General features: G+C 39.1%; 1 protein-coding gene across 1 annotated transcript in view; it reads right to left on the reverse strand.

The window, feature by feature from the left end:
• Ntng1 (netrin G1) overlaps positions 1 to 17,003 on the reverse strand; it is a 344,033-nt gene that overhangs the window by 84,713 nt on the left and 242,317 nt on the right. The window contains exon 3 of the mRNA XM_059266124.1: positions 7,852 to 8,024. Within this exon, the coding sequence (XP_059122107.1) occupies positions 7,852 to 8,024 (173 nt within the window). The remainder of the gene's footprint in view (positions 1 to 7,851; positions 8,025 to 17,003) is intronic.

Below are 17,003 nucleotides of genomic sequence, written 5' to 3' on the forward strand. Positions count from 1 at the left end.
TGGCAACCTGGATACCCTCAGACTCCCCCTTCCTCTTTGAAGGAAGACTGACTCTGGTGGGATGTGGCTGTCAGGATGTTGCAGCCATTTAACTTCCTGCTACTGAGCTTACAAAGCAGACTTTGGAATATTATCTGATGCAACATGCAGCCTTAATTGCTGGAAAGAGGATACAAGGCTTTGAGTATTTTTACTGGTCATAAGATTTTGAGTATTTTTAATGTCATAGCAGTTATTTTGTAGTATGGGTAACAACATGGTATTTGACCACAATTTATCTTTCCATATAGCTATCTCCAAGGGGAACCTGCTGATCCTGTGCTAGCTCCCAGTGTGAATACAATAATCATAACAACTAAATGCAATGTGGTATGTCCCCAGCACTCTCTTAAATATATTAGTTAATTTAATTTTTATGTCAGCTCTATGAATAGTCAAGATAATTTTATGGATGGATAAAATGTAAATAGAAGAGGATGTGTCACTTGCCCAAGATCAACCTAGGTAACTGACAAGAAAACTTAATTTTGAACTCAGAACTAGTTTTGTAATTCTAGACCATAACCATCGCTTTATAGTCATTCTATTTATTACAGACTGAAATCTCTTATCTACCATTCTCAAATTTAAACAGAAAATGTGGAAGTGGAAAGCTTTTCCCAAAGTACTCCTGAAGCACAAGTAATGTGATATAAAGTAATTTGAAGAGAAAGCCAGTAACTATTATGTATTGTCTTCTCTTATTCCCTTGGTGAGAATAATCATATAAAATGCTTGATTGAATAAGGCTGTTGATATTCTTCCTTGAGTACTATAACAACATAATATATGGGTACTGTCTTATCATTCAAAATTCCTGAAAGTGTTACATTCAAAACCATAACTGTCCCCATGAGTTTCACATAAGAGCATGCAGGCTGGGGCTTGTGAACAGTTTGGAATTCTGCTTGTATATTTGGGTTTAGAAGTTTGTTGCATGCATAGTTGGCCCTGCACATTTAGTATCCTGGCGATTGAATAGGGGTTCTCAGCTTCAAGGGCTGGAGGTCAACGTCTAGAAGTGGTCCAGTAACCCAGACATGGAATTCTGCTCAGGGAGGCTTGTGAAAATCAGCCTGCCAGCATGCTATTTCTAGACGGTTGCATGGGTAGTGAGAACCAAAGAGCCTGTTTTACTACTGGATTTTCTCCAAGATCTCAGATGGTCTCTCTCTGTTGGAAACTGAAGACTCTGGTGTTAGAGCTGATGGACTGTGAAGGCTACATATTCCAGAAGACATAAGAAGATGGATGCAAAGCCAATCTAGCCATGCATACATTATAGGATTATTTAGGATTGCTCAATCATTTACCAAAATAACTGTTCCATAAACACTTAAAAGGACCAAGAATAAAGCATAGCCATGCTATCAAATGGCTAATGTTTCAGCTCCTGTAGCTAGACAGAGCTGAGTTTAAATCTGGCTTTTACATACATTAGCTGTGATATCTTAGGAAATCTTGCTCATTCTCTGTACCTGTGTTTCCCCATATTTCAAATGGGATAATCGTAGTTCACACCAAATGGAGATATTGTGGGGATTTAAGTCTGTAATGTATATAAAGTTTTTAATGAAGTGCAAAAGCCTAAGAAAGCAGCAATAGCTCTCATTTTAACAGTTTTTGTTAGGGAAAGTCAAGCAGTTCCATTAAGTCCAGACACACTATCAAAAATTAGAGTGAGGGAGAAAGAAAGGAATAGCTAGTTTGCACAGGAGAATTTAGGCAGGCTTCATTGATGAGTTAGCTTGAGGCAGAGTCTTGAAGGAATGAATAGAATTTCAATAAAGAGAGAAGAAAAGGTACTCTTGGAGAAAGAAATGAATTTTCTGTGGTGTTGTGATCTGTACAGACTACTGGTAAAGTTGTTCTGTACTCACTAAAAAGACTGGAATTAGAATTGGTTGATGACTGCTAAACCAGGAACTAAAATCATGGGATAGATTGGGATGCTAAAGGGAGCAGGCTGCAGAGGGATAACAAACAGGGCTGGGGAATGATGACCAGGTTCAGGGGAGACAGTTTCAATAACAGGAAATAACCATTAAAGTTCGGAGGAGCCACGAGACTTAGAGAAGACTCTCTTGTTTGAACGGGTGTCAAAGGGGAGCTCAAATCCCAGTGGAGACAGAGGCGGCCACTCAGATAACCTGAGGAGCAAACATGTGAAGTGCGTAGTCATTAGAGGAAAGATAAACCCTGGTTTAAGTTTTCATCCCACCTGAATAAGTGTGTAAAACCTGAATCATAAGAATCATAATCACACGCTTCCATACCTGAAAATTTAAAACCACAGCATCAACTTATAAGATTGGTGTGAGTCTAGAAGGGACTAATGCATTTTAAATGCTTAGGAAACTGACTGGATAATGATGCATCCATGTGTACATCTGGGACTATAGAAACTGGTCAATGCAAATTTAATATCAGGGAAAATAATAGAATAGTCATCAAATTACTTCCCATTGCTCATAGGAGTAGGAAATATTGGACAACAATTCAAGTTGGATATCCAAACAGACAAATAATGTCAACGTCAGATCAATTTAATTTTCCTTCCTTGAAGAATATTAGGCCAGGTCTTTTAGAGAAAGGTAAAAATATAGAATACAACTGAATTGACTGTGCTTTTGTCTGTGTCCATGGTTTTCTTTAGACCACACTGCATGAAATTGTTCAGATCAGTATGCCCTACAAGAGTAGAAAGCTATTGGATGTTCAACCAAATAAAAAAGTTTGGGAAATACTGAGTCAAATAGAGTACTTTGTGGCAGAAAGTATTTCTAATAATGTGATGTGAATATGTAAAAGTTAGTATAATATAATTTTCTAATTCTTTTGCATAGAATTTTAAAAGATTGTGTGTGTTTTTGTGTGTGGTGTGTGTAGGCAGGTGTTCACATGTATAAATTGGATAGATACTTGCCATGTTGCATGTGTAGAGATCAGAAGATAGCCTTAGGAGTCAGTAGTTGCCTCCCACCTTGTTTGAGAGAGGATTTCTTGTTGTTTGCTGCTTCACATCCTTGGCTATCTGGTTCATGAGCTTCTACAGCAGTGGTTCTCAACCTTCCTAATGCTGCGAACCTTTAACACAGTTCCTCATGTTGTGGTGATGCCCAACCATAAAATTATTTTTATTGTTACTTCATAACAGTAATTTTGCTAATGTTATGAATAGTAATGCGTGCGTCTTCTGATGGTCTTAGGTGACCCCTGTGAAAAGGTCCTTTGACCCTAGAGGGGTCGCAACCCATAGGTCAAGAACCACCGTTCTACAGTCTTCTATCTCCACCTCTCATCTCCACATAGGAGTTCTGGGATTACAGATGTTCACTACCATATCTGGCTTTCAGTTGTAATATGAATTACTAAACAGTCTTATTAATAAAAAAGTAGCCAGATATTGGGGTGAAAGCTGAGAGATCAGAAAAACAGAACAAGCCACAGCCACAAATTCTTACGCTAGGAAATCCTCAGCCTAAGAGAGAGCCACTTCCTGTATACTCATGCCTATATCTAATCTGTCACTACCATCTCACTTCCTCTCTCTGCCTGGCTATATCATTTCCTCTTTCTGTCCAGCTCTGTCACTTCCTGTCTGTCTGTATAGCCCTCCAGAACTTTATGGTTAACTAGTGTTGGAATAAAGGTATGTGTCACCATGCCTAGCTTTGTTACCAGTGTGGTCTTGAACTCACAGAGATCTGGATGGATCTTTGCCTCCTGAATGCTAGGATTAAAGATGTGTGCTACCATTGCCTGACTTCTGTATTTAATATAGTGGCTGGCTTTTCCCTCTGATCTCTCTGAAAGCTTTATTTATTAGAGCATAAATAAAATATCACCACGTTCAGTGGGTTCTGTGTATCATAACTCAGGTCCTCATACTTGCATATAAATTGCTTTACCCACTGAGCCATCTACTTGGTCTGTTATAGAGTTTTTCTAAGGGCAGAAGAACACAGTTGAGAAACAGATGTTGAGATATTACATTTTGTTGTAAATACGGCTTTTACAGGGAGATTATTAAGTTGCATGTAGAAAAATATCATGCTTATGTTGCATATACCATAGGGGTAAGAGTTTGGGGATTGCTACTGAATACCTTTATTCATGATCTGGACAATAGGAATCAAGAGAATCACGGTTAGGCATTATGTTGGACAGAGCATCTCTCTACTTGGAAAATAAAAATGAAAATCAAAGGGCATTCTATTTATTAAAAATAGGACAAAGATCACTAGAGAGACAAAAAGATACTTTTTCTATAGAACAAGTTTTTTAGGAGAAAAGACAAAGATCTTTATGAACATTCATATGACTTTAAAAACACTGGATCTTAAATACATGCACAATGGAAAAAAATATCATCAGAGAAGTTCTTACTTGGCATTGTTCAAGTTTATCATAGTAAAAAAGCACAGAGTAGTGTGATATATCCAGAAGACTAGGGTGATTTTATTTTTTTAATGTTGGTATTCTATACACTTCTTCCTTGGGGCTGTATGCATCTTGTGAAAGAGGCTTTGAGTTGCTCTAAAATGCAATAACTTCAAAGCTCAGGAACTCGAAGCAAGGTTCCAGTTTGAGTTGTTCCTAAATGGCAATGTAAGTGTCTTTGAAGTGGATCTTATAATGAAAATCTCCTGACTTTCTAGCTCAAACTTGTGCAGGTATACAGAATCTGACATTTTTCCTACCTATTTGTGATTCTAAGTGAAGAGATTATATATGACTGGTGGCATCTCCAGGCCACCAAAGTGGATGCTGAAGGTTTCAATCTCTTCTTTTTCATTCCAATGACTTGAAGTTTGTTAAGGAGATGTGACCTCCTAAGAGTGCCTCTTAGACAGTTGACTCACAATGCATGGAATAAAGTCATGTGAGGGTGTGTGTGTATGTGTACGTGCATGTGCTAACATATGCATGCATGTGAGAACAAGCAATATATATGGAGAACCATGAAAGTACAGGAGGTTCTGGAAAACAAAATGAAACTCAAAGAACCTTTTTTAAAATTAAATTTTATAAAAAATAGAATGGAGATCATTAAGGAGACAAGAAAGATTTCTTTTCTATAAGCTTTCTATAAGAAGAGAAGAGCTTGGTACTTGGGTTGAAGAACCATAGTCATTAACTAGAGGACTTCTAAGACACGTATCCAAGTAAATGACATGGAAACATTTTCACATGAAGATGGGATATGTGTTGGAAGATTGTTAACCTGGAATAAATAAACCCAAGACAAATGGAGTTATTCTAACATTTAGAAAGATATGAAGGGTCAAGATTAGGAGATATCCAACATTGAAGTTAAGAAATAAATTACATTAACAAAGCTATCTAACATAGGACAAAACTGTCTTATATAAAATTATTTTGTACACTTTGTGAAGGTGTTATGCAAAGCATATTTTGTGAATTAGCTTCTTAATCTTCTGAAAATTGCTGTGAAGGAAGAACCATTATCTTCACACCAAGAATAGGAAACAGGATGTTGGAGAGGGCAGATTATTAGAAAATACAGGAACGTGGTTTGGTCTTGTAACACACTGCCAAACTGTGAAAGTGTTTGTTGCCATTGTTGGCTGGTTTTTTTTGTTTGTTTGTTTGTTTTGTTTTGTTTTGTTTTGTTTTGAGACAGGGTTTCTCTGTGTAGCTTTGTGCCTTTCCTGGAACTCACTCTGTAGCCCAGGCTGGCCTCCAATTCACAGAGATCCACCTGCCTCTGCCTTCTGAGTGCTGGGATTAAAAGTGTGTGTCACCACCATCCGGCGGGTGTTTTAATTAAAGCCTGACATGTTAGGAAATATTTTCATTTCAAGATTTTTCGATATCATTTCTAATGTCTTTCATGAAGATTTTACTCTACTGATGACTGGAAAATTGAATTGACCCCTTAGCTACTGTTAGTCATTAGGTCTATATGTCATTTTGCTGCTTAAACACAGATATGAAAGAATTCTAGTAGTCCATAGAAGGCCAATTAAAAACAGGAGAGGGTATAGTTGAATAACCAGGGCTATAGGGAAAATTAAAGGAGGTTATGGTCACTTGGCCAGGACTAACGTGGTGGTATTTAATATGCAGAGGGATAAGGGAATTAAAAAAAATCATCCCCTGGAGAATATAGCAAGAAACTCATTTCAGGGAGGGAGCTTCTCAGAATCAAGATCTTCTTAGAGAAAGTATTATGAAAAACCAGTTATTTGAGGCACAGGGAGTGGAATAGGTACAATGGGGTGATGTAGGGTGAAGCCAATATCTTTAATAGTAGTAGACATTTTACCCACTGCCCTCCCAGTAACTTTAGCAAGGTCTGACCCTAAGCATGAACCAGAATGCTAGAAAGTGTGAACTTGGCCCTTTTCATACTCTCCCATTAAAGAATCATCAGGACCTAAAGGTAAAATCTGAGCCATTTTCACTTAGGGAGAGCCTTAAACTAAGTTTGACAGCTGTGATGATAGGAGTTCACAGGTAGCCAGACATACAAGACTGCAACAGATAGCCTCAGGAGATCCCTTCCAAAGTCAGGAGTCCATGGCTTTCAGTGACCACAGAACGCTCAGAGTCCCCATTAATAAAATCACCTAGAAAAAAAACAACATTTCTGATTAACAGAGCTTTGATATTTTAATTTTAGTAGTGAGAAGTCAGTTTCTCCTTTAACACAGAGAGAACTGGACATTCTTACAAAGGGATTCTTTTTAACCTCTGGGAGGACTCTTCTGCTTCAAAGAAATTTATCCTAATTTCCTGTCCCCACACTTCATAGCTTGTTACCTGGTCCATTACTCTGACATGTAACTCTATAAAGCTTGGGTTCTTGTGATATTGGTTTTCAGCTACGGCTTCTCCCAGCTGCTGCTTTGAAGTACCAGATAACATTCTTTGCCTTGCATGGAGTCCGTGGCTTGCTGTTCAACTTCTCATTGTCCTGTGGCTCTTCTGACTTCTTGCTGTGAGGTTCTATGCTAACCTTGCCCTTTCTCTGCTTTTTGAAGAGGGCAAACCTTAGGCTTTTCCAGGTGGCTAATCTGTCCATCCACAGAATCGTGCAGATTATTCAGGGAATAGTTCCTTTTCACCTTAAGCATGTCAAGTTTTGGTCTTTACATATCTAGGGATGTCACTGGGCTATGACATGAGTCTTAATGGTGCATCTCAGGTGGCTCCTGTGAATACAGATACTGCCTATGCTCTTTCACAGACAAAAGCCTCTTTTCTTCATGTGGCACCCTGAGGTTTACAGTCATGCTTTTTATCCAAAGGCCTCCCTTACTGAAAGAATCCAAAGCAGTCATGGCTCAATGTCTGGCATTTGGGAAAAGCCACTTATCTCACTAGGCAATATTATGGGCTACCTAGAATCGGAGGGTCCAACCTTCACTGGATAAAGCATCTTTTGGCTTACTCACTGTGAGAAATAGAAATGGAACTGTCAATATCCAAAGATTTCTGGAACTTGTTTATGTCTAGTTAGTATTGAGAATTTTCATGGCCTATGCTATTTTAATAGGCGATTAATTTGGGAAGGGAAAAATAAGCCAACTCCTGTTTCACCTATTTAGAACAAAATTACCTCTGTGATTTTAAAGAACTATTTTGTAACACAATGGGAAGGTTAGGTGACTGACTCTAACAGGTGATTACCGTGCTAACACATGCTTACAAATGGTGAAATCAGGAGTGACTCTTCTGCTGCATTTTGAAGAGGAAAGAAGCAAAATCATAATTGTAAGTGGAACCAAGGAAGGAACAGTTCATCATGCAAGGAACATGTTGCAACGGAGCAAAGTTACTCACAGGTGTTTGCTGTGCCTTTGGGGATAGGGAGGTATGAGCCTGGACTCCAAGGCCGGCCCTGATAATTCTTCTTGCATTTCCCACAGTCTGGACCTGTCGTGTTGTGCTCACATTCACATGTCAGTTTACTGTTGTCATACACACACACAGTGGCATGCAGGTTGCACTTGCACCTAGGCAGAGGAGAGACAAAGAGTTCTCTGTCAGTCAAGTTGGTCTTAGCAGTCTAGCTAGTAGGGGTCATGGGTAGCTCTCAAACCGTGCAGCATTTTTTTTTTTTTTTTTGCTATACAAAAACAAATGGTGAAACACATGGAGATTCAGGCTTGGCCCTAAGGATCTCTTCAACAAAGGTCTTTTGGAGAAGGGTCTGTTGAGATGTGTACTCATCTTCCCTCTCCATTCTGAGGAAGCCTAATACTAGTCTGTCCTACATGGGCCTGAAGCTCTCCCTGGACAGCAGTGCTCCTAAAGACTTTCTTCCAAAGCCATCCAAAATACTGTCTCCAGTGGATGGCTAATCTGTGACAGCAGAAGTCTGACAATGTCACCAGTTTCTCTGACTTTAAAGAAAGATGCTGTCTTTTTCATATCATTATGACACTTCTCATTTGTTGTAAAAACCATGACAACCATTAAAACAATTTGCTCCTCAGTATTTTTCTAAGGACTCAGCAGCTTATGATCAGGTTTTCTCATTCCAGGACTAAATAATCACAGGAACTTTTCCCTCAAGTCCTCCCCCTGGCCCTAGGGGAGGTGAGATAGCAATCTTTATACTTCCCATTCTCAACATATAGCAAGAGGTGCTTAGAATCCTAGAAAATACAGAGCGAACAAACAAACATGTATGTATGTGACAGTGATTTAAGGCCGTTAACTGTGACATTAGAACTGTGACATATTAGAGGCAACAATGGAACACATGATTTCCCTAACCTATGCCTAGATTCAAAGGCTTTGACTGAAGCTGTGAAGGCTAACTTGCTGTTTGCCAAGGCAGCAGGTAATAAAGTGTTTCACATCCTTTTCAGATCATGTCCTCTGGAAAGGTAAAACCTACATTGACAGAATGACCATGAATAGGAATGTGCCCACACAGAGCAGAATGACCATGAATAGAGATGTGTGCCCACACAGAGAGGGCCAGGGATAAAATACCAACATACGTTAGACTCAGAACTGAAATGTCACCTGTGTGTAGGTGTGTTAAAATGAGAATCTTCTGTGAACTAGGTAAGAATAACCAAACCCAAGTTTCATGAAGACAAATACTGTGGTGTTCTGTGTATTTTTTTTTTTTTTTTTTTTTTTTTTTGGAGAAAGATGTCATAAACGGGAAAAAAATAACAGAACATTTTTTTCATAGGTGGGAAATGGAATTGTTTAACTATTGTTATTTCTACAATGTCTGCATGGCAATGGCTATTCTCGCTTGATGCAAATGGGCTCATATTCATGACAAGAAAGAAAACAAATGGGTGTGACTATGACCTGGAGATCCTTGGCTCTCTTCTAAGAAGGTGTGGTTCCTGAGCAATGGCCATTCAATCAAATCTCTCTGGGAAGCCCAGGCCTCCGCTTCCTAATGGCTTTCCTGGAATGAATAATACTTCTAGCTACACGTCTCCCCCTGTGTACCTATTATTTATGATACGATGGAATGGTCACATTAAAATAATAGAAATCAAACTTAAATATATAAATAATATCTGTAGAGATTTGTATTTTCACCATCTGCCTAAAGGGAAGGAGAAAAATAATTTCTTTAAACAGACACTGTTTAATTGTGAACTAGGCCCTAGAACGATCTCCAATGCACAGGCAGTTACGTGTGCAAGTGTGTTTTATTAAGAGATCTTCTTCTTTCCTGCCATTAGCACCTTTATTTATGGACGTGTTTATACATATGGAGGATGTTTGAAATCCAAGCGAGAGAAGCAGCAGCTCCTCCTGATTTAACATCCTATCTGGTGTTAAAAATTTCAAATGAGGAAATGAACAGTGTGACCCCAAAGAATATGCTTGCTTCACATTTGAAGACTGAGAATGCAAACACTCAGTGGGAACTGGATTATCTATCCAGCAACTTTCAATGTGTGCATACTCATCGTTCTTCTTTGAGGTCCAGGCAATTTCCATTCTAAAGACATTATGTTAGCTGAGAAAGATATTCTCTGAATAACAAAAGGAGGCAAAAGGAGAATAGATGAATTGTTGCTACTATTTTTTTCTTAGATGTCTGGCAGTAAAAGACTCATTCTCACCCATCTAAAATCTTTTTATTGAGGGTTCAACTCAGTATATAACCCTTAACCAAAACTTATATACATCTCCAGTATTACTTTTCTGATCAATTAAGTTACTTTCATGTGTTGGTTTGATAATTATTACTTAAGGTTTTAGTATTTTTAAAAAATTATTAACTGAATATATGATTCTTTTATCCTCTGGAAAGAGTAGTGTCTACCTTGTACCTGGCCTTCTCCAGCTACTGCCTTGTCTTAGTTATGAGTTTCTGTTGCTGTGAGAAAACACCATGACAAAAAAACAACTTGGGGAAGAAAGGGTTTAATTCATTTTACAGCTTATAGTCCATTATCCAGGGAACTCAAGGCAGGAACTTTAGCAGGGACGAAATCTGGATGCAAAAACTGAAGCAGAAGCCAAGGAGGATCTCTGCTGACTGGTTTGGCTCCTCCTAACTTCTTGAGTTTGCTTTTGTACATACTCCAGGATCACCTGCTCAGGAGCGGCATCACTGACAGTGACCTAGGTCCTCTCACATCAATCATTACTCAAGAAAATACCTCAGACTTGCCTACAAGAGAATTTCATGGAGATGTTTTCTCATTTGGGATTCCCTCTTTCTAGATAACTAGCTTGTCTCAAGTGAACAAAAACAAAACAAAACAATAAACCTAACCAGGACACTCCTTCACTCTTTTTGATGTTTTTTACATCTATCTTTATTAACTCACCTCCTGCTCACTCCTTCCAAGGAGCTAGCTTCTCTTGTTAAAATCACCCATGTCTTCTTTACTGAAAATCCAATGGCTATTCTCAACTTGCCTTGACTTCTTCAGATGTGTTGACTATGACCCACTTGTTTTACTTGCTAGCTGTCCCTACTGTATGTCTAAGCTTATTTTCAGGACTCTGTTAGCTCTGGACAGGCTGTTCCTTTGGGTTCTAACTTAACATCATCAGCCTTGGACACTCTTGTCTAGAATTTTTCCTTCATTTCCTTGTGTTCCTAAATTTTCTTGAGTTACAGACTTTTTATCGCCAATTTACATTATCATCCTCACCAACCCTCAAATGTAAAAGTTACCTTGAAAATATGAAAACATTTCAGGAGATTTGAATTCTCTATGTCCTATGGGGGTAGGGTTCACAGAAGCCCCACCCCCTATTATCAGCAGGTAAGAATTTGTGATCAATATGTTGCGAAGCCCTCTATCTGTATCCTCATCACAGGTCTCTCCCTCTGCCCTCAGACATATTTATCAAAACGCCTTGTGGACATAAGTTTGAATGGTCCCAAACCAATCTTCTTGACTTTCCTCACCCACCCACACTTCTTTCTGAGTTTTTTTTCCCCCTCAGGAAGTATAGTTTTTGTTAACTGGACCTCCTTCCTCTCAGTTAACCAAAGATATTCTTCTCTATTGCTTTCATGCTTTACCTAGCTGGTCATCATTCCATATACCACCAAGTCTTCAGATTAATGCTCCTTCAGTATCTCTCCATCCATAGTTTTAGCAGAGATTATGTCCTTGGTGATGGCTGTCACTGTATGTGACTTAGACATGTACAAAAACTTCTAAACAGAAGTGAATGCTGCAGTTACACTTCTCTCTGCCCAACCCCAATACTAAGTTTTAACCAGTCTCTTACTCAAATACCTTTATGTCATTTCTGGCTTAGAACTTTTGTAAGATTTTGTATTATTATCAGAGCAGAATCTAAGCTCTATGGTATGCCTTCAAATACCTCTACAATTTACCTCTTTTCTCTTTTCCAGTTTTGTTGTTAAAACTTCTAACTCTATTCTTGGTTTTTTTGAGCTTACACTCATGTACTCTTAAAAGTTATTTCTTCTTCCTTCAACATTTCATTCTCCACCCCATATCTCTTCCATCTGGATAATTCTTCCTTTCAGGTGTGAACTTTGGAAGCTCAGTGCCTGGTTCTTTGTTGATATTCAAATACCATTTGTCAGTCAACTAACTAAATGCCTTTTCTACCATGTAAAATGCTGATCTTCTGTTTATCTATATGAAGCCCATGATCTCTCTGCAACAGATACAGGTTGTATTTCTGTTGCTTTTCTGTTCGTGCCCTCACTGAGAGGCAGCACTCATGTCTGCCTATTTATTGCAACAAATTCAGCATATAGCAAGTTGCTTGACACATCATAGGTGCCCAAATGTATTAGATGATTAAACAAGTAACTAGAAAATGAATAGCCTCCCTAAAGGCAGGAACTCTACATGCATGTCCTACTGTGTGTAGCATAGCAATGGATTAATAGTAGAGTTAGTAGGCACTGGACCCAATCAAGCACTCTATGATGTATGTTAAAAAATTGCCACATACTTCGTTATGAGTTTTCACAAAACACACTCCCTATTTGTCAAAGAGAATTCTATCAAATTGGTGAGATCTTATAAACTCAATTTAATTTAATTTAAACTATTGAGGATTTGCCAGATGACTGAAATTGAACCTAAGAGCTCTCCTAGAATGATCCCTGAAGATCTAGGAAAATGACACAGCTCAAGGGAGTTGAAAAATAGCATGGTATATAGCATTCTCATTGTAGAGCCTGCATTTTTTTTTAATCTTCAAGTCCTTGTGCTGAGATGGCTACCCCAGTTTAGCTGGAGCTTGGTGGAGCCTTGTTTTGACACTGGATAACATTTGTATGTCCCCAGAAGTAAATCTGTTGACCCTGGGTGGATTTTCAGCTGTTCTTCTTAGTCCTTGAAACAGTGATGTGCAAGGGCCAAGTGTTGAAAGTGCACACTGTGGCACTATGGCTTTGCCTTGTATTTGGAAATAGCTCCCTTTCCCTTTCCACAGCTCACTTTATTCTCATCACTCCCATTCCAATCAGAAGCTAAGATCCTTTATTTAGAGCCCTTGCCAACTAGACTGACTTTTCCTCTAGAGGTAAATAAATAAATAAAAGTGCATTTTAGTGTTGAGAGATTGCTCTCAATTCTTGGTGTCACAACTTCTGGCCTTATTATGGATGGAGGGCGAATTTCTGAATCCATCCCACTTGTCTCTGACAAACTCGTTGTTCATTTTCACGGTCATCCAGCTCCCACATCTACTGTCACAGGCAGGAGAGGAACTGTACGTGTGGAGATCTGTCTTTGATAATAGTCACGTACCTGGTGCTCCGATATGTGTTATTCACTGGGGTTGTTTACATAGAGAGAGTGCATATAAACATGCTGTAGATAGAACTAATTGACTTGCGTTTACCTTGAAGATCTATTTGTGTGCAAGTGACAAGTACCAGCCACTGTCAAATGAGAGCCACCCTTTCCGACTTTTAAACAAAAATAACCTCTACTCTGTGCTCCAAACTTAATGAACACCAGCGTGTTCTCACTTTCAACCAGGTCTGTACTTCCTGTATTTTAGTGACCAGCTGTCATGAGTCAATTTAATCTTGCTTATAAAATCGCTCCAATGTTTAGTTCTGTGCCACCTGCCAGTAGGTATGAAAAACCTGTGCAGTCTGCCCGGTTTTTCTTTATAACTTAATATATCTATTCTGGGCCAGAATTTCCTGCCAGCCAGAGGTCTGTATAGTCTATTAGAAATGTTTCCAGTGGCGACACCGGGACTAGGGGAAGCTTTCTTTCTAAAAAGTAACACAGAAAGCAGGACCACGCTTTGTCTTGCAGGTCTTGGATTTAATCTACTTTTTCTCCTGGAAGGATTTGTTACTAAGCAAAAGAACTTTAAGGTTTACAGACATTTCAGACACAGAGTAGGACCTTAGCAGTAAAGCCTCATGGTCATATGCCTTTGTATAATTTCCACATGTAAGACATTATTTATGTGTAAATCAGCTCTTAGTGAGCTGAGTCTCAACTCCCTTCTCTAATAGCTATTCAAAGGTATGTTTTAACCATGACCAGATCTGACCTGGATCTATCCTTCGTTACAATTCCCACTTTGGATCACCCTTGATTATATAAATTGTTTTTAGAAAATGTGTCAGCATGGAGATTGGAGCACTGCAAATATCTTTTAAAATAGGTGAACAATTATATACAATGAGTATATCTTGCTTTTCTGCCTCTGTAGCCCCTTATCTCTTTTCCCACTGATACATGAATTCTAGGCTCTCACCTCAATTTGTTATTGGAAATGAGGTTTGTAACAAAGGACCTTCCAGATTCCATGTTCTGGTGTAAGCGTTTGAAAATGTGAATCCAAATGCTGACTTTGCCACTTACTTGTTATGAACCCACAGATGAATTGATGGAAAATCTTGATTATTAACTCAGTGGGAGTTGAGATCACCATGAAAATGAGCCCTTGAGCTTGTTCAGTGAGGGAGTTTCTAGACCAGAAGATCCACTCTAACTGTGGGTGGCAGTGCTCCAAGGGCTGAGGTGTTGGACTGACTCTAAAGGAGGAATGGAGCTGAGTAGCAGCATCCCCATTCTCTGCTTCCTGACTGTGGTTGTGATGGGACCAGTTGCCTCACACTCCTGCTGCCGTGCCTTTCCCACCATGATGGGCTGTGCTTTCAAACTGTGACCCCAAATAAACCCTCTTTCCTTAAGTTGCTTTATTTTGGTGTTGTGTCACAGCAAACAAGAAAATAACTAATACAGATGACTAACTTAACAAATACACAATGACACAGAGCTAATGGGGACTGTATACTCCCAAGCACCTGACATAGTACAAAGGTGGAAACCTCATAGTAATCCCAAGAGGTTGGCACTAATCACTACAGATGATGCAATTGAATACTAAGGGGTTATAAAAACCTGAGACCGAGATGAAACAGTAATTCTGAGCATGGACAGCTTGCCTCCAGAGCTCTGCTCTTTCTTAATGCAAAGAGGGCTTCTCTCTTCCAAAGTTTCATCCAGCCTCAGTTATTTCATCAGTAAATCACAGACAACAAATGGATGTATTTCAAAGGACTCCAGTGGAGACTGAACAAAATAATGCATGCCAGCTCTTACTATCTATCACAAAAGCCTTAATAAGTATCTTTTAAACATTACTATTTCTATAATTGCTATATCTACTACCAATTGGGATATCAATTTATTCTGTAAGTATTATGACATGTATGTAGCAACATGAAAAGCCTTGCAGGTATTCAAAAAGAACACATAATCTATTGAGTAGGGAAAAGGAGACATAAAGAGAACACAGACCACAAATAGTAATAATTGGTCTTTTTAACTGTGATAGAATAGGGATTTAGGCTAATGACACCATACTCTCTCTATGTTATAGATGATGAATTCACCTTTACCCATCAGAGGGACAAACTCTACTTTTTTATTATTAAGAAATTTTCTATTCATTTTATATACCAACCACACATCACCCTCTCTTCCCTCCTCCCACCCCCCAGGTTTCCCCCAAAATCCATCCCTCATTCTCACCTCCTCCAAGGCAAGTCTTCCCAAGGGGAGTCAGCAGAACCTGGTACAGTCAATTGAGGCAGGTTCAAGGCCCTCCCCCTGTACCAAGGCTGTGTAAGGTGTCCCACCATAGGCACTGGGCTCCAAAAAGACCACTCATGTACCAGGGATGCATCCTGATCCCACGGCCAGGAGGCCCCTTAAACAGTTCAACCTAAACAACTGTCTCACCTATGCAGAGGCCCTAGTCCAGTCCCATGGGGGTTCCACAGCTATTGGTCCACAGTTCATGAGTTCCCACTAGTTTGGTTTGGTTGTCTCTGTATGTTTCCCCAAACTTTGCTATTAAAGTAAAGTGGAAGAATAAAATCTACTGTGGTTTGCCTAAGCGACTTGAAGGTAGCAGATCACCAAGTGTACTTTTTCCAGAATAAAATATGCAAAGCGCAAGTTGAAGTAGAATGTTGCTAACACTGAACTTTTTGAAATCAAGTGCATGTGAGTGGAACAGCAGAAGAGACTGGATCAGAGGGTTTGTGTCTGGATAGCTGCACAGTAGGGGAAGGCACCAGGAGTGTAGGAATTGCCTCTGCAAGTCACAAAGGCTGCTTTCCATCCAGTTCTAACGGTTCTTCTGCCGCAAGGGTTTGCCATCCTAACCAGAGGGATGGCTGCTGGGCTCTCTCTTATTCTGAGCTCTGTTCTTTAGAGAATAAGTTTTGCAAAATGATACAGACTTGATTTAGAGGCCCAAGTAATGGCAGCTATAGTTTTCTTTGAGGATATAAAACAAATCACTTCACCGATAGCATGATCTTTTGATATAAGGCTATTTGCTTGCCTCCAGAGTGACAGAACAAGGACCAGAAAGTCTTTTCTACACTTACTAAGTAAAGTGACTTAGATACCTGCATCTTAAAAACCTTTTACAAGTTTTCTTTAAACTTGCTTACAGTGAATTATCTGATTACATGAGTCACTAAGCTGTTGGTTATTTTAAGTGATATTAAAATAGTCTTTTTCTTTTTCTATTTCTAAGCTAGCTACCAAGGGTAAAGTGCCATGACTGTAAAATAAAAATAGCAGCTTATACATTTCAGATAATGCACTGTCTGAGATCGGTGCACAGAAATGATGGTGCCATGTGACCTGTTACTAAACTCATGAGCATCTAGCTAAATGTTCTCAAAGAAATATCTCATAATATCTCTAAATATCTCAAAGAAAAAAGACAATACAAAATGAATCCTGTGGCCCAGGTTGCCACTCTTCCCTGTTCTGAAGACTGGCAAGTAAAGAACACGTTAAATTAAAATTAAGATAACCCAAGGCCAAATTGTAATTAGTAGATGACTCCTGATGCTTGTTTTATTCACAGAGATGGTATGTAATTTTGGGGTCTCCAGTCTCAGATATACAGATTCCAGATATTCAAGCAGCTCTAGGCTTTGTAAGAGATACTGCAGTGTAGTGCTAGGTGCTTGGACTCTGGAGAAAGGGGTATGAACTCAC

Source organism: Peromyscus eremicus, chromosome 6 (assembly GCF_949786415.1).
Source record: "Peromyscus eremicus chromosome 6, PerEre_H2_v1, whole genome shotgun sequence".
NCBI classification, from domain to species: domain Eukaryota; kingdom Metazoa; phylum Chordata; class Mammalia; order Rodentia; family Cricetidae; genus Peromyscus; species Peromyscus eremicus.